Source organism: Terrapene carolina, unplaced genomic scaffold (genome assembly GCF_002925995.2).
Source record: "Terrapene carolina triunguis isolate 2854851 unplaced genomic scaffold, T_m_triunguis-2.0 Scaffold68, whole genome shotgun sequence".
NCBI lineage: Eukaryota > Metazoa > Chordata > Testudines > Emydidae > Terrapene > Terrapene triunguis.
In genome coordinates this window covers 44,510,615-44,533,626 of record NW_020664419.1, presented here as the reverse complement: position 1 = coordinate 44,533,626, position 23,012 = coordinate 44,510,615, and the positions used below count along the sequence as shown (strand labels likewise).

General features: G+C 46.7%; 1 protein-coding gene across 1 annotated transcript in view; it reads left to right on the top strand.

Annotated features, from left to right (window-relative positions):
• The first annotated feature begins 41 nt into the window (after positions 1-41).
• The window catches only part of ZNF277 (zinc finger protein 277), a 78,125-nt gene continuing 55,154 nt past the window's right edge, over positions 42-23,012 (top strand). The window contains exon 1 of the mRNA XM_029910840.1: positions 42-112. Coding sequence (XP_029766700.1) covers positions 42-112 — 71 coding nt within the window. The remainder of the gene's footprint in view (positions 113-23,012) is intronic.

Below are 23,012 nucleotides of genomic sequence, written 5' to 3'. Positions count from 1 at the left end.
CTTTCCTATTGGTTCAGGCGCCGTTCCAATGCGCGCACGTCATGCCAGGGTCCATCTGCGAACAGTGGCATGGCAGCTTCCTCAGGCGTTGGCGCTGCGGCCGACAGAGGCGGTGAGTGTGGCGCGCTCCAGAGTGTCGGGACGGGACCTCTCCTGTTCAAGCGTCCTGTCCCTTCTAGTGAGTCTAGGTGCTTACATGGAAAGCGTGGGTGGGACTGCAGCATACCCTTGTTGAGGGTCCCTCGGCCAAGTTAGAGCTGAGCACTGTCCCCGAGCCTTATCATCATTACTTATTAATACTTCATCACAACACATTACAATGGTGGGCAATCAAAGAATATGAAAACAGCTGCAGTCTATCGCCCAACTGGCAATACACTGTTCAGAACGTATGCCAGAGAATGGATGCTTAACTGAAAGGTACAGAAAAAAAATCGTTTTTAATGCCAAAATAGGTAATGTACATAGAAACCCTGCCAATGTTGACCTCGCTAACCATCTACTGTATATTTAAGAAAACACACCATGAAAGGTAGATGCTAATAGAGTGAGAAGTCAGTAAGGTCAGAGCAGGCAGCTTTTAACCCATGCAGTAGAACGTACTATCTTTCAGAGTGGTAGCCGTGTTAGTCTGTATCAGCAAAAACAATGAGGAGTCCTTTTGGCACCTTAGAGACTAACAAATTTATTTGGGCATAAGCTTTTGTGGGCTAAAATCCACTTCATCAGATGCATGGAGTGGAAAATACAGTAAGGAAGTATAAATACACAGCATATGAAAAGATGGGAGTTGCCTTATCAAGGGGGGGGGGTCAGTGCTAATGAGCCAATTCAATTAAGGTGGAAGTGGGCTATTCTCAACAGTTGACAAGAAGGGGAATACCAAGGGAGGAAAAATCACTTTTGTAGTGCTAATGAGACCAATGTAAGCAAGGCGGCCCATTTTAAACAGTTGACAAGAAGGTGTGAGTATCAGCAGCGGGAAATTAGTTTTTGTAGTTACCCATCCACTTCCAGTCTTTATTTAGGCCTAACTTGATAGTGTCCAGTTTGCAAATTAATTCCAGTTCTGCAGTTTCTTGTTGGAGTCTGTTTTTGAAGTTTTTTTGTTGAAGAATTGCCACTTTTAAGTCTGTCATTGAGTGTCCACGGAGATAGAAGTGTTCTCCTACTGGTTTTTGAATGTTATAATTCTTGATGTCTGATTTGTGTCCATTTATTCTTTTACGTAGAGACTGTCCGGTTTGGCCAATGTACATTGGTAGTGATATATCACTATCTTTGTGGCTTTTGAACTTACAGGTACCATTGGCAAGCTTATCCTCCACCTATCACAGCACATACATAGCTTGCCTATACACAAAAGCTGTATCACATTATATATACTAGTAATTAAAGCGATGCACTCCTCTTGCCCCCCTACACAAACTCAACCCCTAGTGTGGATGCACTTGTATTGGTTAAAAGGTGCATTATATCAATATAGTTATTCCTGCATAGGAAGGGGAATAAGCTATACTGCCCCTTTATACTGGTATAACTGCATCCACACTAGGAGTTGTCCCAATATACTATTTGTGTGGGGGGGAAAACATACCCCTAACCAAAATAGTTATATTGTTACAAAAACTGAATGTAGACCAGGCCTAAGAACCAGACAGCGCTCTGGTAAAAGGAGAGTTAGCCTGAAATCTCTGGTGTGGAAGAGGTCTAAAGCCACTTACCGTACTGCAGAGTAAGTTTGTTCCCACTGGGGTTCGGAGATCTAACCTAGAATTTTTTTCTGTTTATAGTTAGTTCTTTTCTCGTGGTGAAGTCAAAGCTCTTCCACTGAGTTGTTGTTTTGTTTTTAACAATGCTTTGTGTTCAGGACTTTCAGTCTTTCTTCACATCCTCTTAACAGCAGGTGCACTGCAGTTTGTCTCTCTAAACCAGGGGTAGGCAACCTATGGCACGTGTGCCGAAGGCGGCACGCGAGCTGATTTTCAGTGGCACTCACACTGCCCGGGTCCTGGCCACCGGTCAGGTGGGCTCTGCATTTTAATTTAATTTTTAAATGAAGCTTCTTAAACATTTTAAAAACCTTATTTACTTTACATACAACAATAGTTTAGTTATATATTATAGACTTATAGAAAGAGACCTTCTAAAAACATTAAAATGTATGACTGGCACGCGAAACCTTAAATTAGAGTGAATAAATGAAGACTCGGCACACCACTTCTGAAAGGTTGCCGACCCCTGCTCTAAACACTCATAGGTATCAGTGAAAATGGCTTCTTCTGCCCAGTATAAAAAGCCTGAGAACTATGACAGGATCCAACTGCACCTTTGACCCCTCCTGGTCTCTTTGAGTGTATCCCTACCTCCCCCAAGGTCTCAGGCCTTCAGCCATTACCTTTCTTGGAATGGAATCACACAGTTCTCCCACACTCAGATTGGGTCTAGGGCAGCAGTCACCTGCTATTCACTGTGGTTTCCTCAGCAAGTCTGATTTAGACTCAGATCTTGCCATTCTGTTCCTTCAATCCCAGCTGACTTTTCACCACCTTGAACTCATTCCTGAAACCCTTCCCACATCCTGCCACTACTCTCTTAGCATAATAGCTTGCTGATTTCTTTCAAGAGAAGATTGTCAAGATGAACATAAGAACGGCCATACTGGGTCAGACCAAAGGACCATCTAGCCCAGTATCCTGTCTTCCGACAGTGGCCAATGCCAGGTGCCCTTGAGGGAATGAACAGAACAGGTAATCATCAAGTGATCCATCCCCTGTCACCCATTCCCAGCTTCTGACAAACAGAGGCTAGGGACACCCATCCTGGTTAATAGCCATTGATGGACCTATACTCCAGGAATTTATCTAGTTCTTTTTTGAACCCTGTTATAGTCTTGGCCTTCACAAAATCCTCTAGCAAAGAGTTCCAGAGGTTGACTGTACATTGTGTGAAGAAATACTTCCTTTTGTTTGTTTTAAACCTGCTGCCTACTAATTTGGTGACCCCTAGTTCTTGTGTTTATAAGGAGGAGTAAATAACACTTCCTTATTTACTTTCTCCACACCAGTCATCATTTTATAGACCTCAATCATATTCCCCCCTTAGTCGTCTCTTTTTCAAGCAGAAAAGTTCTAGTCTTCTTAATCTCTCCTCATACAGAAGCCATTCCATACCCCTAATAATTTTTGTAGCCCTTTTCTAAACCTTTTCCAATTCCAATGTATCTTTTTTTGAGATGGGGCGACCACATCTTGAATATTGTGTGCAGATGTGGGCGTACCATGGATTTATATAGAGGAAATATGATATTTTCTGTCTTCTTATCAATCTCTTTCTTAATGATTCCCAACATTCTGTTTTCAGCGGGGCTTTGGAGCTGAGCCCGGAGCTGGAGCGCAGAGCAGCTCCAGAGCAGTGAAGCTGCAGGTTTTTCCTGGAGCTGGAGCGGAGCCGGAGCACAGCTCCAAAGCCCTGGTTTTCAGAGAACTATCCACAATGACGCCAAGATCTCTTTCTTGAGAGGTAACAGCTAATTTAGAACACATTGTTTTATATGTGTAGTTGGGATTATGTTTTCCAATGTGCAATATGTTGGATTTATCAACACTGAATTTCATCTGCCATTTTCTTGCCCAGTCACCTAGTTTTGAGAGATCCTTTTGTAGCTCTTCGCAGTCGGCCTGGGACTTAACTATCTTGAGTAGTTTTGTATCATCTGCAAATTTTGCCACCTCACTGTTTACATCTTTTTCCAGATCATTTATGAACATGTTGAATAGGACGGCCCAGACCCATGGGGGACACCACTGTTTACCTCTCTCCATTCTGAAAACGGACCATTTATTCCTTCCCTTTGTTTCCTATCTTTTAATCAGTTACCAATTCCTGAGAGGACCTTCATGACAGCTTTTGACATGACCTTCCCCCTCCCCTCGACTCTCCTTCCTTCTTGCTTTTTCTCCTTCCCATCCCAACTCTGTCCTCCTCCGTGGTCACAGATGCAAATATTTCCAGTCTGTTCTCCTGTTCTAACCCCTCTACTTTGCCCAGTAACCCCATCTCATCTCCTGATCTCCTTTGAACCCATTCTCATTCCCTCCCTTACTCTTCTCATTACCCTCTCACTCTCCTCTGGCACTTCCTCTCACAATACAAACATGCTTTAGTATCACCCATCTTTAAAGAACCCACCTTTGACCCCACTTGCCTCTTCAGCTACCACTCCATTTCCTTTTCATTTCTAAACTCATTGAACATGCTGTTTATAATTGCTGTCTGGAGCTTCTCTACTCCACTTCCATCCTGCAACATCGCCAATCTGACTTCTACCCCTTGCTCTCAACTAAGAACTCAACATTCACATTGAAGTCACTAATGACCTCCTCTTAGCCAAATCTGAGAATCAGTCAGAGGCTGGGCACTCCAGAAGGAAGCTCTGAGGACTCGAGGGTTGGCGTGTACCTATTGTTATCTTGTAAAGAGAGAGGAGGGCCTGCAGAAGCATAGAAGCAACTGTTTGTGTTGCCAAAGGCTGGTGAATTTGGGGAATTGCCCCCCAGTAGGGACAGACAAGACTTCCTCATGCTAAGGGCAGGTGGTAGTGAGGTGTCTCAGAACCCTGGGTACTCCCAAGAAGCATCACACCATGATTCCTACAAAAGACTTGACTCTACTGCCACTGCTTATCATGCTGACCTATATTGTGTCATGTTTCCATGTATTCCCCTGTCAGTCTATCTATATCTGCCTCTTGTCTGTAGTCTTGTACTTAGCCTATGCCCCAAGGAGCTTACAGTCTATCCTTTTTTCTTCAGTGTTTGTGATCGTGCTAGTCATGACTCTAGTATAGTGGAGTCGTGAGCCAGGATTAGGGCTCGTAGGTGCTATGATAACACAAATAATAATACACTGAGATTGGTAACTGGTAACCAAACTGCCTTCTTAAAGCAAACTATTTATGTAGAACCAATTGACTTGAGAAAACAGATCTTACAAAGAATAAACTAAACTGTCCATGTGCTTGCCTTTCCTAAGGCTTACCATTCCCTGGATCCGGGGAAAGATCCAACTTGTTCAGGCTCCTCTGCAGACTGTCAACCTGTCCCCCTGACAGTTGACCTCTCCCTTCTTTCCTGAGAAGGGCTTTTTATCTGTTTAATGTTCTTTTGATCTCTTCATTCCAAGCATTGGCAGAACAGCTGTGTTACTTTGTTGGAGACAGGATATAGGATGCTCAAAGCTAATAGCTTCCCACACTTTCTTTCAAGTGCGTGCCTGAATGTTCTTATCTAGGATCACTGTGTTACGTTCCTGCTTGTTCTTCTAATAACCCCCTTTTTCTTTATTCTTTTCCCACAAATCCTTTCACTCTTCTTATCCCAATCTCTTACCTTCCCTGATGCCCTTTATTCTTTCCCCTCTCTCTCTCTCTCTCTCTCCTCCCCCAATACTTTCCTTTTATGCCTCTTTTAAAACTGCTACACTCTCTCCTCCCTCAGTTGTCCCTCCTGGGTTCAGCATTTCCTCTCTATTCCCTCCCTTCACACACACTTTCTGCCATTCCTGCTTTGCTCTTCCTCCTTCGCGCCCCCCTCCCCAATTTCTGCAACCTCCAGTTCCTATGTATCTCCCCACCATGGGCGGTGCATGACTCCTGCATTTGGGGAGGCTGGGTGCGAGCTCCAGAAGCTCCCTAGAAGTGACAAAGGGGGCGAGGTGGACTCAGGTGCAGGCAGAGCAGGACTGGGGGCCAGACCGGTAATAGGGGTTAGTGGCACAGAATGGGGTGGGTTGGGTGGGACAGAAACATCTATGCACTGGTCAGGGTGAGTGAGGACAACCCGGGGAGGAGGATTGGATGGGCAGTGGCTGAAATTAGGGGAAACTGCTACAGGTTTCTCCACTTCTCCTCTTCTCTTTAGAAACCTCTAGCCCCCCCTCCTGGGCTACACACTGTAGGCCCACTCTGACAACCCCTTCCTCCTCCCAGCAACCGTCATGCCTTTCTGGCTGACAGTCTCACCTCACTTCCCCAAGGGTATGTCTACACTACGAAATTAGGTCGATTTAATAGAAGTCGATTTTTTAGAAATCGATTTGATACAGTCGATTGTGTGTCCCCCCACTAAGCGCATTAAGTCAGCGGTATGCGTCCACAGTACCGAGGCTAGCGTCGACTTTCGGAGCGTTGCACTGTGGTAGCTATCCCACAGTTCCCGCAGTCTCCGCCGCCCATTGGAATTCTGGATTGAGCTCCCAATGGCTGATGGGGCAAAAACATTGTCGCAGGTGGTTCTGGGTACATGTCATCAGGCCCCCCTCCCTCCCTCCGTGAAAGCAATGGCAAAAAATCATTTCTCGCCTTTTTTCCTGGGTTACCCGTGCAGACGACATACCACGGCAAGCATGGAGCCCACTCATCTCACTGTCACCGTATGTCTCCTGGGTGCTGCTGGCAGACACGGTACTGCAGTGCTACACAGCAGCATCCCCTGGCCTTGCCTAGCGGACGGCAGTCGGTGCAATACGACTGCTAACCGTCGTCGTCGTCCCCCCGTGGGTGCTCCTGGCTGACCTCAGTTAGGTTGGTCGGGGCGCCTGGGCAGACATGGGAATGACTCCAGGTCATTCTCTTCTTTAAGTTTCATCTAATGGAGTTTCAGTCCTGCCTGGAATATCATGCCATCTGGAGGCTTCTGCCTCAGGCTGCTCTCCCAGTCGGCAGCACCGCGCGGTCGCACCTACCCCAGCCTACTCCTTGCTCCCATGGTTCATGAAGCCTGGACGGTAGTAAGAAGCAGTTCAACTATAGGCTGAGCAAGTGCATAATGGTGGTAGAATGTGCCTTTGGATGTTTAAAAGCCCGCTGGCGCAGTTTACTGACTCGTTTAGACGTCAGTGAAACCAATATTCCCATCATTATTACTGCTTGCTGTGTGCTCCACAATATCTGTGAGAATAAGGGGGAGACGTTTATGGTGGGGTGGGAGGTTGAGGCAAATCGCCTTGCCGCTGATTACGCGCAGCCAGACACCAGGGCGGTTAGAAGAGCACAGCAAAGCGCGCTGTGCATCAGAGAAGCTTTGAAAACCAGTTTCATGACTGGCCAGGCTATGGTCTGAAAGTTCTGTTTGTTTCTCCTTGCTGAAAACCTGCCCCCTTGGTTCACTCTACTTCCCTGTAAGCCAACCGCCCTCCCCTCCTCCCTTTGATCTCCGCTTGCAGAGGCAATAAAGTAATCGTTGTTTCAAATTCATGCATTCTTTATTAATTTGTCACACAAATGGGGGGATAACTGCCAAGGTAGCCCTGGAGGGGTGGGGGAGGAGGGAAGCACAGGGGTGGGGTAGTTGTAGGAGCACCCCCTAGAATGGCATGCAGCTCATCATAGAAGCGGCACGTCTGGGGCTCTGACCCGGAGCAGCCGTTTGCCTCTCTGGTTCTTTGGTAGGCTTGCCTGAGCTTAAGTTTCACATGGCACTGCTGCGCGTCCCTGTTATAACCTCTGTCCTTCATGTCCTTGGAGATTTTTTCAAATATTCTGGCATTTTGTCTTTTGGAACAGAGTTCGGATAGCACAGATTTGTCTCCCCATACAGCAATCAGATGCAGAACCTCCCGTTCGGTCCATGCTGGAGCTCATTCAAAAGTTCCCGGGGCTTCTCCTGTCTACCTGGACAGTGCATCTGAGTTGAGAGCGCTGTCCAGAGCGGTCACAATGGAGCACTCTGGGATAGCTCCCGGAGGCCAATACCATCGAATTGCATCCACACTACCCCAAATTCGACCCAGCAGGGTCGATTTCAGCGCTAATCCCCTCGTCGGGGAGGAGTACAGAAATCGATTTTAAGAGCCCTTTAAGTCGACAAAAATGTCTTCGTTGTGTGTACGGGTGCAGAGTTAAATCGATCTAACGCTGCTAAATTCGACCTAAACTCGTAGTGTAGACCAGGGCCAAGTCTCCCAACCCCTGTCAGCTTGTATCCTTCCAACCTGCTGCAGAGGGGTGCAAGGAGTGCTCCTTCCTCTCCCAGTGTGCGCAATGTGTGTGGGCGTAAGAAATAGTGACTTTTTTTCTCACTGGTGAGAAATTCACACAGGGAGCTGCATAAAGCATTGCAGTTATCCTGATGGGTCTTTGCCTTGGGCACACAACAGTCACTTCTTTGTAAGGTCAATGGAACTCTGATGAATAACACCTGTTAGAAGGTGGAACTTCCAGAGGACCCTAGCCCATTGCCCTGTGCATTTGAATGCTGATGGATTTTAAATTGCTGTACCCAAGGTACCCCAAATGTCCAGTTAAAGTCCTGTAACATCATAATTTACCCAGACTCCCGGTGAACACTCCAAATGCTCTTAGTTGTTTAAACCTCATTACTGATGCCATGTGGGATTCTAAGTAGAGCTCTGCACGGGACTATTTTTTTAAATCGCACTCTTGTCCTGCCCCACAATATCCACTCCCATCCGCTCCTGCATTGTTTCTTGCAATATTATCCCACTCCCACCAGCAAAAACCTTAGATCCCCACAAATCTCACAAGAGAGACAGATTGTGCCATGCTACAAAAAAATAAAAAAAACACAAAAAATTTGGTTCATATATAAATAAATAAAAGTGGAATTGAAACACAATTTTACCACTAAAAGAATAAAACAAATCTTGCTTAAACCATGTGAAAAAAACTTTAACTCCTGTTATAATAGACATCAAATCTTTCTATCCTCGCTTAAATTTAAGTATTAAAATCTTTATTTAAAAAAAAAAAAAGAATTTCAGCAATGTAAAGCAAGTTTTGTGACAGACTGATGAAAGATTTCGTGTTTTCCTGCAAATTACTGCAGCCTGTTTTTTTTCCCCACCCAATCCCGCCCTCCACAAAGTACATTTATCTGCTCCAGCTGTTATGGCAGTGGGACCTGCAGAACCTGCAGGGCTCTAATCCTAAGCATCCAAAATACTGTTGATTCTCTGGGAACTTCTCTTGTTTCTGTGCCTACATCTCATTCAGTTTGAAGCGTTTCCAAACTTGTACCTTTCTCAGCCTCCTTCCTGAGAAGGGAAACAGACCACTGCCCTCCTACCTATGGCCTTTGTCAGAACCTTTCGGGATACTGGTTTGGTACAGTGGTATAGGTTAACAATTATAATCAGCAACATTTAGTGATTGCTGTTGAAATAAATTTACTAATTAACTTAAATCAGTGGTTCTCAAACTTTTGTACTGGTGACCCCTTTCACATAGTAAGCCTCTGAATGTGCCCTCTTCCCCCTCCACCCTCCCCCGTTATAAATTAAAAACACTTTTTTATATATTTAACACCATATAAATGCTGGATGCAAAGCAGGGTTTGGGGTGCAGGCTGACAGCTCGTTACCTCCCATATAATAACCTCACGACCCCCCTGAGGGGTCCCGACCCCCAGTTTGAGAACCCCTGACTTAAATACAGTAGGCTGTATATTATTAAAGTAATATAATTACAAAAACGGACCTTTAAAAATATTGCACTTTCTTTATATTAAACTAGTTCATATATTTTAAAAAAGCCTTTTAAAATTATTTATAGGAATCTAGTAACGTTTTCTTAAGTTATTACCTGCTGAACACATTGACCTTTATAGAGGACTGAAAACAGGTTTAATACAGTGGAAACTGATTGGTTTAACAAATCCCTTTTCTATGTGGAGTTGTGTCAAAATACCAGCAGCATTCTCTTAAATAAATGTTTGTTACAGTAACAGAATTTTAGTGCAATAAGGCTAGTTTACATTCTTCCACAATGTGTTTTCTGTATAACTGAGTGACAGGAGAACATCATGAGACTAAATATTTCAATAGAATATATAATGGATTATTTTACTTTGTGAAACAAGTCTGTATTGTCTATGATCCCACCATAATTCTACAGATAATTGTATAGCATGAATGTGTGTTGTATCTGCTCTGATGACATGCCTGTATAAAACAATGGGGAATCTCCTCGAGCCTTAGCGTGTATGCATATCTCTCATTAATGTTAGGCATAGACTTCTTTTATGTTCTGTGAAAAAGCCAATTGAGGCCAAACAGTTTGAAAGCTCTGGGAATTTGAAGTCATAACCATAGCTTAAAAAATAAACTGTAAGTCTACTATCCTTCTAAATATAATATCTTAAATATCTATTAATGGACATGCAGTTACACTTAATTTCAGCAGTCTGGGGCATTCTTATTTACTTATTAGTGATTCAGTTGCTTCAGGTCTTCACTTCACTTCTGTTACCTACCATACAGTTGTTTCTGAGCAACAAGGAGAGCAGGGTTGCTAGGTGTCTGGTTTTTGATCAGAACATCTGGTTGAAAAGGGATCCTGGCGACTACGGTCAGCACTGCTGACCGGGCCGTTAAAAGTCCAGTTGGCGGCGCAGCAGGGCTGGCAGGCTTCTTGCCCAGCTCCGCACAGCTCCCAGGAAGTGGCCGGCATGTCTTACTCCTATGTGAAGGGGCGGCCAGGGATGCTCCGCATGCTGCCCCCCCGCCCACAGGTGCCACCCTGGAAACCGCAGCCAATGGGAGCTGTGGGGGCGGCACCTGTGGGCAGGGGCAGCATGTGGAGCATCCCTGGCCGTGCCTCTGCCTAGGAGATTGAGGACATGTCGCTGTTTCCCAGGAGCCACCTGAGTCAGCACTGCCTGGAGCCCACACCCTGAACCACCTCCTGCATCCCAACCCCTGCCTCAGTTCGGAACCCCCTCCCACATCCAAACTCGCTCCCGGAGTCCGCACCTTCTCCCGCACGCCTGCCCCAGCCCCATCCTGCACTCCAAAGCACTCATCCCTGGCCCCACCCCAGAGCCCGCACCCCTCCTGCACCCCAACCCCCTGCCCCAGCCCAGTGAAAATGAGTGAGTGAGTGTGTGGGAGAGCGAGTGATGGAGGAAGAGGGGGTGGATTAAGCAGGGATGGGGCCTCAGAGAAGGGGCAGGGTGGGGACCTCTGGGAAGGTGTGGGGCGGGGAAAGAGTGTTCGGTTTTCTGCAATTAAAAAGTTGGCAACCCTAAAGGAGAGAGAATCTGTCCTGGATATTTTTCAAATTACAGGTTGCTGATTCATGTGTGATCTAAGTGCACTAAACTGAATCAGTAATAGCTAACAATATGTATTCTTCCTAATTTTTAGTAGAATTCTTTCTCATTACTTACATAAATGGACAGGCCTAAAGTTGTTAATTATCCAAAAAAACTCTTTTTAAAAAGTAATTTTTTTTTAAATCTAGAAAATGTTTTTTTGGGGAGGGGTCTTTTTACAGATTGTGTGTGGGTTTTTTTACATGTAATATAGGAACTTTTTTATGTTGGATCCACAAAACACACTTTCAACCTTACTCCTTATTTAATGGGTTTTTTTGTTTGGGAATTTCCCAGTTTTTTGAATGAACACCAAAAACGTAAATTTGGTTGGGATCTAAGGGACCCATATATAAATGATGATATATGTTATGAGATCTATTAAAAATGAGTTTTTCTCCTTCTGCAAGTCTATATGATGTGGAAGTGAGAGGGAAGTTATACCTGGTTGGGACTGGTATATAGTGAGGAGAGAGGGGACAAGGACTTATATCTCATGGAAAACATTAAATGCTTAAAACCTTAGATCTGGGAAGATTAAAATACTGCATTCTACTACTTTAAGGCAGGCATGCCTCTGTTGGGAGCTGGTCTTGTACTTCTGCACAGTATCCCTTTGAAGTCAGTAGAGCTAATATGTGAGTAAGGGTCCATGTTTATGGGGTGTGTTTTTCTTTTGTTTCTGGGGGGGAAAGGGGGGAGAAAGGATTAGCACCTCAAGCAATAATATGTTCATTCATTATAACCAATTGAGAGTGAAATATATACTAGCCCCAGTAACAATGATTACAGTTATAATAGTTTGAATTAGTCAATAGTTTGAGTAGTAATACTGTGCTACATAATTTGTAATAACAAAAGCTCCGGTTTTTCTGCATGGTAACACAAAGCATCAGTTCTTGAAAGGTACAAAACTTCTAAAAGATTTTGTCTACAATAACAGTAGGAACATAGACCTATACAAAGTGCTACATAAGAATGTACAAAGCCTTCTGCTAGTAATGCACTCCGCCAGTTATGCGATACTGTATCATGCAGGGAAACTTTCCTGACCCAGCTTGTGATCACTTTATGCCCTGAAGTATAAAGAAAAACACTTGTACTATAGAATCGCAACAATCCTCACCCCTGTTAATTCATATACAAAATAAAAGTGATCTCGCACCATATTTTATCAAAGATTTAATAGGACAGGGCTATAATGAGGTCTCACATTAATACTTCAGTGCTGTTACAAAATCTGCTACAGTTATGAAAGCTAAAGTATACTTGTGAAGTAAATGAATGAACTACACTCTGCATTATGCTTGGGTATTTTTAATTGGCTTTGTTCACTAGAATGGGCTCTAGCTCATTAGTATGAAATAGTGATGCTCATCTTTAAATGTTAGAGCTAGAGGAGGTACAGTAGTTGGAGATCATGTCTGATCACGGATACTGGAGTATAGTTTCCTAATCTATAATTCTTCTTTGAGTGCTTGTGTAACCCACATACCTTCTGGGTGTGGTATTCTATCTCATCTCGTGGGCACTGAGACCACTTAAAGAGAGAGATAAAATGAGTCTGCTCTACAGCCTTAACTAACAGCCAGTTGGCTTTTAGCTCATGCGGTAGAGGCTTATGCACTAAGTTCCAAAGGTCCCCGGTTCAATCCTGCCCGCTGATGACCAGGGTCTGTTGGCATTACACTTACACATGTCAATTCCATTCTAGGTGGGCACACACCCACATGTGTGGTCACTGGAGATTTTTGCCTTAGCGGTACTCATAGGGTTGGTACCTCTGGAGTGCCATGCTCATGCCACGGTATATCAGGCGCCAGCTGCCCTATGCCCTCTCCGTTCCTTTTTACCGTCCATGGTGGTTAGTCGGAGCATCTTCCTTTGGTAAGCAAGAGCTAGTGGTTTTTTTTCTCTTATGAACTTCATGCCTTGGGCCTTTGTACATAGTTTGTATACAATAGTGGTTAAGTAGTTGTTAAATAGCAGTTAAATATTTGTTAGTTAGTAGTTAGGGTCCCACGTGGACTTTGCCCCAGGGGGGGCATGCCCCAGTCTCCCAGGTTTAAGCCCTGCTCAGACTGCAACAGGCTATGCCTGTGAGTGACCCCCATAGCAGATGTCTTAAGTGCTTGGGGGAGTCGCACGTTAAGGATCAGTGCCAGATTTGTAAGACCTTTCGGCCCCACACCGAGAAGGAGCGGGATATCTGCCTCAGGGTCTCCTAATGGAGTCTGCCCTCCTCCTGGCTTCCGAGCCGTCCAGACAGTTCTCACCGAGTGCTTCGGTCTCTGCGTGCAGTGCGCCACTGGCACTTGGCTCCTTCTGGCATCGTTTGACGTCGTCGGTGCTGAAGAAGAAAGCTAAGAAGCGCTCCCCGTCACCAAGCAACATGGCCCAAGGGTCATCGACTAAAGGACCCAGGCCTGGCTGCCAGGTTACTCTGGAGGCACGTAATCGTGCCTCCCCGGTTGGGGCCCCCAGCCCTCTTAAAGGTATGCCACTGACTCCTGGGAGCAGTATGGGACCCACACCCCTGCCTGCATCATCATCCTCCCAGGCTCCCCAGGCACCGAGAGAGCACAGTTCTCCACCAGCTCTGTTGATGACTCTGGTGACGGAGAACTTGGCTATGGCTCCCCAAGAGGGAAAGCCAGTCTCTAAGACCCCTCAAGGGGCAGGGGAACACTGCCGGTCGCCTGACAGGAGGCGACGATCCTCTCTGCCGCGTCAAGGATCCAAGGACAAGTCCAAGACGCGTCATCGGTCGCCCAGACCAAGTCAAGATTCCTTCGGCATTACTCACCGGTACGGGGTCGGCACTCCCCACACTACTCCTGGCACCACTCATCCTCTCGTCAGTCATCCTCCAGACATCAGTCCCGATCGACGGCTCAGTGGGCGCGTTCCCCGTCTCAGCACCGGTACTGCTCTCCCCACGACTGACACCAGTCTCCCACATCTGGTCAGTGGTCGCCGATAGCCACGAGCAGCAAACAGACGCAGTCATCAATGGCCCCTTCCCGGTCACCAGAAGGTGATTCCTCCAGCACAGAGGGCCAGTTGAGCCCACCGCCCAGGTCCTATCGGCGAGATTGGGTGCCAGAACCCGCACTGTCATCTGCGGCATTGCAGTGGCATCACAGCCAGCGCAGTGGCCTTATTGGAGCATGTAGGACGTACCAGTCATGACGATGCCCCCTTCTTAGTGTGATCAGATATCCTCGATTGCTGTGTCAGAGCATCAACCGGTGGCACTGGGCTCGGTGCTGGGGGCCTGTTCGGAGACCAGAGTGGAGGAACTTGTGCCCACCCTGAAGCCTCCATCCCTGGCGGCAGTTGATGCCCCGGGACCTCCCCCAGCAGTTCAATCTTCCTCCTCGTCCCCGAACGAAGCAATCGTGGGACCTTCGAGGACTAGCCCCATGGATGACTTCAGGGAGCATCAAGCCCTACTTCGGCATGTGGCCGAGAACTTGGGGCTGGAGGTGCAGGAGATGGAGGAGCAAGAGGACACCCTTTTCAATGGCGTCTATGCCCACCCAGGTCGCCCTGCCTGTGCATAAAGGGGTTCTCAAGATAGCCTAGGCCCTGTGGCAAACCCCCCTCCTCCATTCCTCCCACCTCGAAATGGGCCTAGAAAAAGTATTTCATTCTGGCCAAGGCTTTTGAATACCTTTATACCCACTCATCCCCAGGCTCACTGGGTGTGTCTGCGGCCAACGAGAAGGACAAACAGGGTCACATCTCCTTGACTCCCAAGAAGAAAAACGTCAAAAGGCTCGATCTATTTGAGAGAGAGATTTATTCTTCCGCCAGCTTACAATTTTGGGTGGCGAACTATCAGGCCTTGTTGGGCAGATATAACTTGAACCTCTGTCTCTGTCTTAAAAAGTTCCAGGAGTCCCTCCTGCAGGGTCTAGCCCAAGAGTTCGGCAGCCTGTTGGAGGAGGGTACTGCAGCAGCCAGATGCTGCCTGCAGATGGCCTGGGATGCGGTGGACTTGATGGCTCGGGCGGTCGCAGCGGCAGTTGTGATGCCGTGCAGCGCCTGGCTCCAAATGGTGGGCCTCTCCCAGGAAATGCAGAGTCCATTCAAAACCTCCCTTTCGACAGGGTTGGTCTTTTCTCTGAGCAGATGGACGCCATGCTACATGGGTTGAAGCACACTAGAGCCACCCTTCGCTGGTTGGTCGTGCACATGCCACAATCTGCTAGAAAGCCCTTCCGGCCGCCCTCGCCACCAAGACCCTGGCAACCTTTCAGGGCTCTGCAAGAAGAAGGGACACGAGTTTTAGTCATTGACGCCCTTCTTCCTCCCACTCACTTGTGCAACCTGGGCCCGCCAAACATCTAGGGGGCCAAAAGTGCTGATTTTGAGGGTGTGCCCGATAGCGATGCCCCAGTTAGCCACCCGGATCCTTCCCGCCTTTTCCTCAACCACCTCTCTCCCTACTGCTCGGTCAGGTCACGGGTTACATCGGACTGCTGGGTTCTGGACGTAATAGTTCGGGGCTATACCCTGCAATTTTTGGCTGCCCCACCCCACATCTCCCTGTCCCTCTTCAGGGACCCTTCTCAGGAGCAATTCCTCATTCAGGAGGTCAAAAAGCTCCTGGACTTGGGGGCAGTGGAGGAGGTTCCTCGGGACATGGAAGGGAGAGGATTCTATTCCCACTACTTCCTAATCCCAAAGGCCAAAGGGGGCCTCAACAAGTCTCTCAAGAAGTTGAAGTTTTGTATAGTCTCCCTGACCTCCATCATCCCTTCCTTGGATCCGGGAGATTGGTATGCCACTCTCAACTCAAAGGACGCTTACTTTCACGTCTCCATATTCCCGGGACCCAGGAGTTTCCAGCTTTTCATAGTGACCGGGCACCACTTCAGTTCCTGGCGCTGCCCTTTGGCCTGTCCTCGGCTCCCAGGGTGTTTACGGAATGCATGGCGGCGGTGGCGGCTTACCTGAGACATCGAGGGGTCAGGATCTTCCCATATCTCAACGACAGGCTCATCAAGGGCATGTCCCCAGGGCAGGTGCAAAGGAGCCTCGATCTGGTGCATTTCACCTGCAGCGACCTGGGCCTGCTTATAAATACAGAAAAGTCCACGCTAATGCCAGTCCAACACAGAGTTTATCTGAGTGGTTCTCAACTTCTCACAGGCCAGGGCCTTCCTTCCAGAAGCGCGTTTTCGGGCCATGTCGGACCTGATCTCCCACATAAATAGCCACCCACTTACCATGGCACACATGTGCCTTTAACTGATGGGCCACATGCACGTATATGGTCAGTCATGCTCGACTTCATCTGTGGCCTCTGCAAATGTGTCTGGCCTCGGTCTATATCCCCAGTAGGCACGCCCTGGACCGAGTGGTCACGGTGCCAAGCCACGTCCTCTCGTTGCTGGCCTGGTGGCTGGATTCCAAGTCGGTGCTGCAAGGAGTTCCCTTCACGTCCCCTCCCCATCGCTTACCCTGGTCTCGGATGCATTGGATCTGGGCTGAGGAGCCCACTTCGGTGAGCTCAGCACTCAAGGCCAGTGGTTTCAACATGACTTAGCCCTTCGTATCAATGTCAGGGAGCTCAGAGCGGTTTACCTGGCCTGACAGGTGTTTTTGCCCACCTGGAAGGCAAGGTGGTGTAGGTCCTGATGGACAATACCGCCGCAATGTATTCTCTGTGTGTGTGTGTGTGTGTGTGTGTGAGAGAGAGAGAGACAGACAGACAGAGATTGTGTGCGCTGGGGAAGTCTCTGAGAGACCATGCACTGTCTCTTTAAGGTAAAGGCACTCACTCACTCACTGCCCAGAACAGTGTTCAGACCTCATACTCTTGGGGCTGTCCCCTCTCTCCTGCTGGGGTACAGGGGGAGGGGGACACCCTGATATCAACACGCACCCCTCTGCACAGCCAGCAGGAGGGTCCCAGGAGCAGCAGGGGCTCCAAGGCAGAGGGCAGGAGCAACATGGCTGCAAAGCAGTGGGGGAGGGGCACCCTGACTACACACTGCTGGCTGGATGTGAGCGGCGCTGCTAATCAACTGCCCGGCACTTCAGTTACTCCTGGGCAGCCACCCAAGTGCGCAGCTTAGATGGAACGCAGCCTGGCAGCCTTTTCAGTGTTCCACCCTCCATTTCAAGGCAGGTCGGTCTTTGCCCATCCCATGACGGCATGGTTCCTGAAAGGTCTGGAGCGACTTTACCCGCATGTCTGGGACTCGGTTACCATGTGGGATCTGAATCTTGTGCTGTCAAGGCTCATGGGTCCCCCCTTTGAGCCCTTGGCTTCCTGCTCTCTCCTGCTTCTCTCCTGGAAGTTCTCCTTCTTGGTCGCTATAACTTGGGCCCAGAGAGTGTCTGAGATCAGGGAGCTCACGTCGGAGCTGCCTTATGCTGCGTCCGCACCCGGCTTTTCTGCTGAAGGTCATCTCCCAGTTTCATACTGGTCAAGACATGTACTTGCCAGTGTTTTGTCTAAAGCCCCATGCGACGGATGAAGAACGCAGGCTGCATATCCTGGATGTCAGACAGACGCTGGCCTTCTGCATAGATTGAACAAAGCCGTTCCGTAAGTCAGCACAGTTCGTTGCTGTTGCAGACAGGATGAAGGGTTGTCCAGTGTCTGCCCAGAGAATCTCATCTTGGATCAGGGCCTGCATCCACTACTGCTGTGAGCTGGCAAAGGTGCCCCCGCTGGCAATTGTGACTGCTCACTCGACTAGGATGCAGGTGTCATCGGCGGCCTTCCTGGTGCAGGTGCCAATCTAAGGAATCTGTCAGGCTGCCACCTGGTCGTCCATCCACACATTCGCATCTCATTACGCGCTTACCCAGCAAGCTCGATATGACGCTGCCTTTGGCAGAGCAATGCTGCAAGACTGTGAACTCTGAGCCCGCCTCCAGGTATACTGCTTGTGAGAGACCTGGAATGGAATCTACATGAGCAAGCGCTCAAAGAAGGAAAAAAGTTACCTACCTTTTTGTAACTGTTGTTCTTTGAGATGTGTTGCTCATGTCCATTCCCTTACCTGCCCTCTGCCCTCCTGCCCCTCTGTCAGAGTTGTCGGCAAGAAGGAACTGAGACGGTGTAGGGCCAGCGGTGCCTGATATACCGAGGCATGAGCGTGGCACTCCAGAGGGCGCCACAGCTGTCCATACAGGTACCACTAAGGCCAAAATCTCTGACAACCATGCACGTGGGCGCATGCACACGTAAAATGGAATGGACATGAGCAACACATCTCGAAGAACAACAATTACAAAAAGATAGGTAACCGTTTTTTCCCATGATCACCATTACCTTCACATTTGCCACCCTCTCATCTTTTGATATACTAGTTCCTATTAGTAAAATATTAACAGTACATGTTTTTGTTAGTGGCTCAGAGACCCCAGAACTCTCAGATGGTTGCCATCTGTTCTTAGTGATGTACTGCAACTGAATTTCTTGAGCTGTTTTGTTACCTCACTTTTATTTTCTTTTTGATAACTCAGTGTGGTGTGTTTCATCTTCCTTACCTAAACCATCACTTCCACGGGAATATTCCCCCCCCCCCCATATTTCCTTTAATCTTTCCAAGATTTCTTTGCTTTTGCAAATTACAATAGGTGATACTTGGCTTTGTTTCCAAAAATGAATTTTAAAAGTACACTGTGTAGAATAAACCTGTGTTGTCTCCTTGCCCGAGTGGCTCATTCCTGGTTTGAAGCAAGCACAGATCCTGTTTAATTCAAAGAATCTTTGAATACAGGTGAGATTTATATTTGTGTGTTATTGTGTTTTCTTCTTACTAATTTTGCCTTTGTTTAAAAGTGGTCATTCTGGAGAGTCAGCCCATTATTTCAAAAAGATGCAATAGTACTTTCCACTTAATTAAGAAACAAGATTGTAGCAATTTAATTTGTTCCATTTCATTCTGAAATTAGCTCCCTTGGTAAACTACCATAAAATTTAAGAAGTAAAAGAAGCTTTATCAGAATCATTGACACTATACTAATTAGCATGTATATTTAATCAGAACATAGCACAGTGTATAGGATTAATTAGGCTCCATAAATTTCCCCTCTACCAGGGTGAAGCTTACAAACCTAGGATCTCATAGAATAATTGATCACCATCTCTTTATAACAGCCTTTAACATACTTGAAGATTGTAATCAGGTTCGTCCTCAGTGTTCTTTTCTCAAGACTAAACATGCCCTTTTTTTTTTTTTTATTAAAGTTTTCCTCATAGCTCAGGTTTTCTAAGCCTTTGATCACTTTTGTTTCTCTCCTCTGGACTCTCTCCAGTTTGTCCACATCTTTCCTAAAGCGTGGCATGCAGAACTGGACACAGTACTCCAGCTGAGGACTCACCAGTGCCTAGTAGAGCAGGACAGTTACCTTCTCTGTGTTACATACAACACTTACGTTAATACACCCCAGAATGATATTAGCCTTTTTTGCAAATGTATCCCATTGCTGACTCTTATTCAGTTAGTGATCCTCTATAACCCCCAGATCCTTTTCTGTGGTACTGCTGCCTAGCCAGTTATTCCCCATTTCGTAGTTGTGTATTCAATTTTTTCCTTCCTAAGTGAAGTATTTGCACTTGTCTTTACTGAATGTTACCTTATTGATTTCAGACAAATTGGAGAATTCATCAAAATTCTTCTGAATTCTAATCCTGTCGTCTAAAGTGCTTGCAACCCCTTCCAGCTTGGAGTCATCTGAACATTTTATAAGCATACTCTCTGCTCCATTATCCAAGTCATTAATGAAAATATTGAATAGTACTGGATCGAGGACTGACCCCCGCAGGACCCCACTAGATATGCCATCCTAGTTTGATAGCAAACATTGATAACTACTCAGTACAGTCCTTCAGTCAGTTGTGCACCCAACTTATAGTAATTTCATCTAGACCACATTTCCCTCGTTTTGCTTATCAGAATTTTCATGTCACAAGCCTTAATAAAATCAAGATGTGTCACATCTGCAGCTCCTTCCCTTCTTCCCCCCCTCCCCATGCCTGTAACCCTGTGAAAGAAGGAAATTAGGTTGGTGTAGCATGATTTGTTCTTGACAAATCTATCTCAGCTGTTATTTATTACCCTATTATCCTGTGGGTGCTTACAGACTGATTGTTTAATAATTTATTCCACTATTTTTCCGGGTACCAAAGTTAGGCTGACTGGTCTATAATTCTCCGGGTTCTCTTTGTTCCCCTATTTAAAGATAGGTACAATGTCTGCTCTTCTCCAGTTCTCTGGAACCTTACCTGTCCTCCATGAGTTCTCAAAGATAACTGCTAATGGTTTACAGATTGCTTTAGCTAGTTCCTTCAGTATCCTAGAGTTCATTTCCTCAGGCCTGCAGACTTAAATACATCTAACCTATCTAAATAGTCTTTAACATGTTCTTTCCCTATTTTGTCTTCTTCCTTTTTCTTGTTGTTAATATTAATTTTTTTAATCATCTGGTCACCATTAACTTTATTAGTGAAGACTGAAGCAAAATAGTACTCCAGGGGGAATTCTGCACCAAAAAATTAAAAATTCTGCTTATTTGTCAAAATAACGTTCTATAATCACACCAGTTTCAGTTATTTGGTAATTTATTTCAAAATACCTGCCAGCAACTATGTCTGTAACAATACAGACACAAAAATATTCCCTCAGGAGTAGAGAGTTAAAGTAACCCCTGTTTCTTTGCCCCCTCCCGCTCAGAGCCCAGCGTGGGGGGGGGGCAGATACCTGCACCCCCAGAGCCCAGCTGCAGGGCATCCCCCCAACCCAGACACTCTAGCCCCCAGAGCCCAGCTGTGGGCCTCCCTGCCCAGACACTCGCACCCCCTAGTCCCCCATAGCCCAGCCATGGGGCCTCCCCCAGTCCAGAAACCCACATCCCTTAACCATCAGAACCCAGGGATCCAGAGGGAGAAAAAGCCTGATGCTGGATCCCAGGCTCCTTCCTTCAGGATGTGCAAGGAACTGCAGCTCCCGGAACCCTCCAGCTCCTCCTCCTCCTCCCCCTCCCACCTCACAGTATCTTCTATTTGTGAGTTGGGCTCTGCTGGGTCCAGCAGCCTCTAGTGGAGGCCAGCAGCTCTGCAGCCCATTTCTGTAGGAGGAAAAAGGAAATTCTGCACGCACAACATTAATTTCTGTGCAAATTCTGCATGCAGAATTTCCCCTGGAGTAAAAATAGGCATTCAACACCTCAGCCTTCTTGATGTCATCTGTTATTAGCTCTTCTTCCCTCATTGCTCTCTTGCTCCTAATGTGTTTATAGCACCTCTTATTGCTTATGTCCATTGCTAAGTGTAAATCATTTGTTTCTCAACTCAGCCTTTCTGATTTTGTATATGCTTTATATATCCCTGAATGTTTGTATATTATTCTTTTGTACTTATCCTCAGCCTTGTGTGCATGTTTTGACTTTTGTAGGATTCCTTTTTAGATTTTTCAGTCATTAAAGAGCGCCTGATGGAGTGACATCGGCCTCTTACTATACTTCCTCTCTTTCCTTCACATCAGAATAGTTTGCTGTTGTGTCTTTAATAACAGCTTTGTAAATCTAAACCTTTTTTTTTTTTGGTTAGGAAAAGAGTGATTGCTCCAATTTTTCTGCAACACATGAAAAACCAATATGAGCTTGCTTTTGTTGCAAAAGGTAACTTGCGTTCACTTTAACCTGAGCTGTGCATATTCCTTATTATGACATAGTTGGTGACGCTTGCGCGCTAACTGAGGAATAAACAAGAGGGAACTGTACCAATTTCTGACTAATCAGAAAATAGAAGATAAAAATCAAAAGTAACCAAATTGAGCGTGGGGGGAGGGAGAGTCCACATTTTTGGTGTGTAGGATTTTCCTGTGTCAGGAAACTGGAACTCTGCGTTTCAACTTGCGGTGTTTGCCTGTAATTCTTCCTTTGTGGGGGTGGAGGGCGGCAAGGGTTGCCCACCCATACCGCCTCGCTCACTTTAGGAAGATACAGTATATCTAAACTGCCCTTCCTCTGCATACCTCTGCACAGTATTCTCAGGTAACATAGGCTCAACATTTGTTTTGGGGTGTTTTGGGGAGATGGATAAGTATTGCACAATTCCTGCATCACTGATAGGAACCAATATAGGGAAAGGCCAGTTACTCCTCTGTATATCTCCGTAGTTCTGTCATTATTTGACCATATTTATAGGATTCTGCAAACTTACATGATTCTTTACAAAGATATTGTCACAACCAGGATATGGGCAGTCTTGCCTAGAAGGTGGAACTAGGAGTCAGGCCTAGTGGTCAGAGCCCAAGCCAGGAGTCCAAGCTGGGAGTCAAAAGTGAGCTGAGATGCAGGTCTGTCACTATGATTGACAGAGATGTATCTCATTGCACAGACACCTCCTGGAATTCCTCCTGTGCTGAAATAAGGTTTGGGTATGTCTACACTACGAAATTAGGTCGAATTTATAGAAGCCGGTTTTATAGATATCGGTTTTATACAGTCGATTGTGTGTGTCCCCACATAAAATGCTCTAAGTGCATGAAGCCGGTGGACCGTGTCCACAGTACCGAGGCTAGCGACGACTTCCGGAGCGTTGCACTGTAGGTAGCTATCCCGCAGTCTCCGCCACCCATTGGAATTCTGGGTTGAGATCCAAATGCCTGATGATGCAAAACAGTGTCGCGGGGGGTTCTGGGTACATACCGTCAGGCCCCTCCCCCTCCGTCAGAGCAATGGCAGACAATCGATTCGCGCCTTTTTACCTGGGTTACCTGTGCAGACAACATACCACGGCAAGCATGGAGCCCGCTCAGCTCAGCTCACCGTCACCATATGTCATCTGGGTGCCGGCAGACGTGGTACTGCATTGCTACACAGCAGCAGCCCCTTGCCTTTTGGCAGTAGATGGCATATTACGACTGG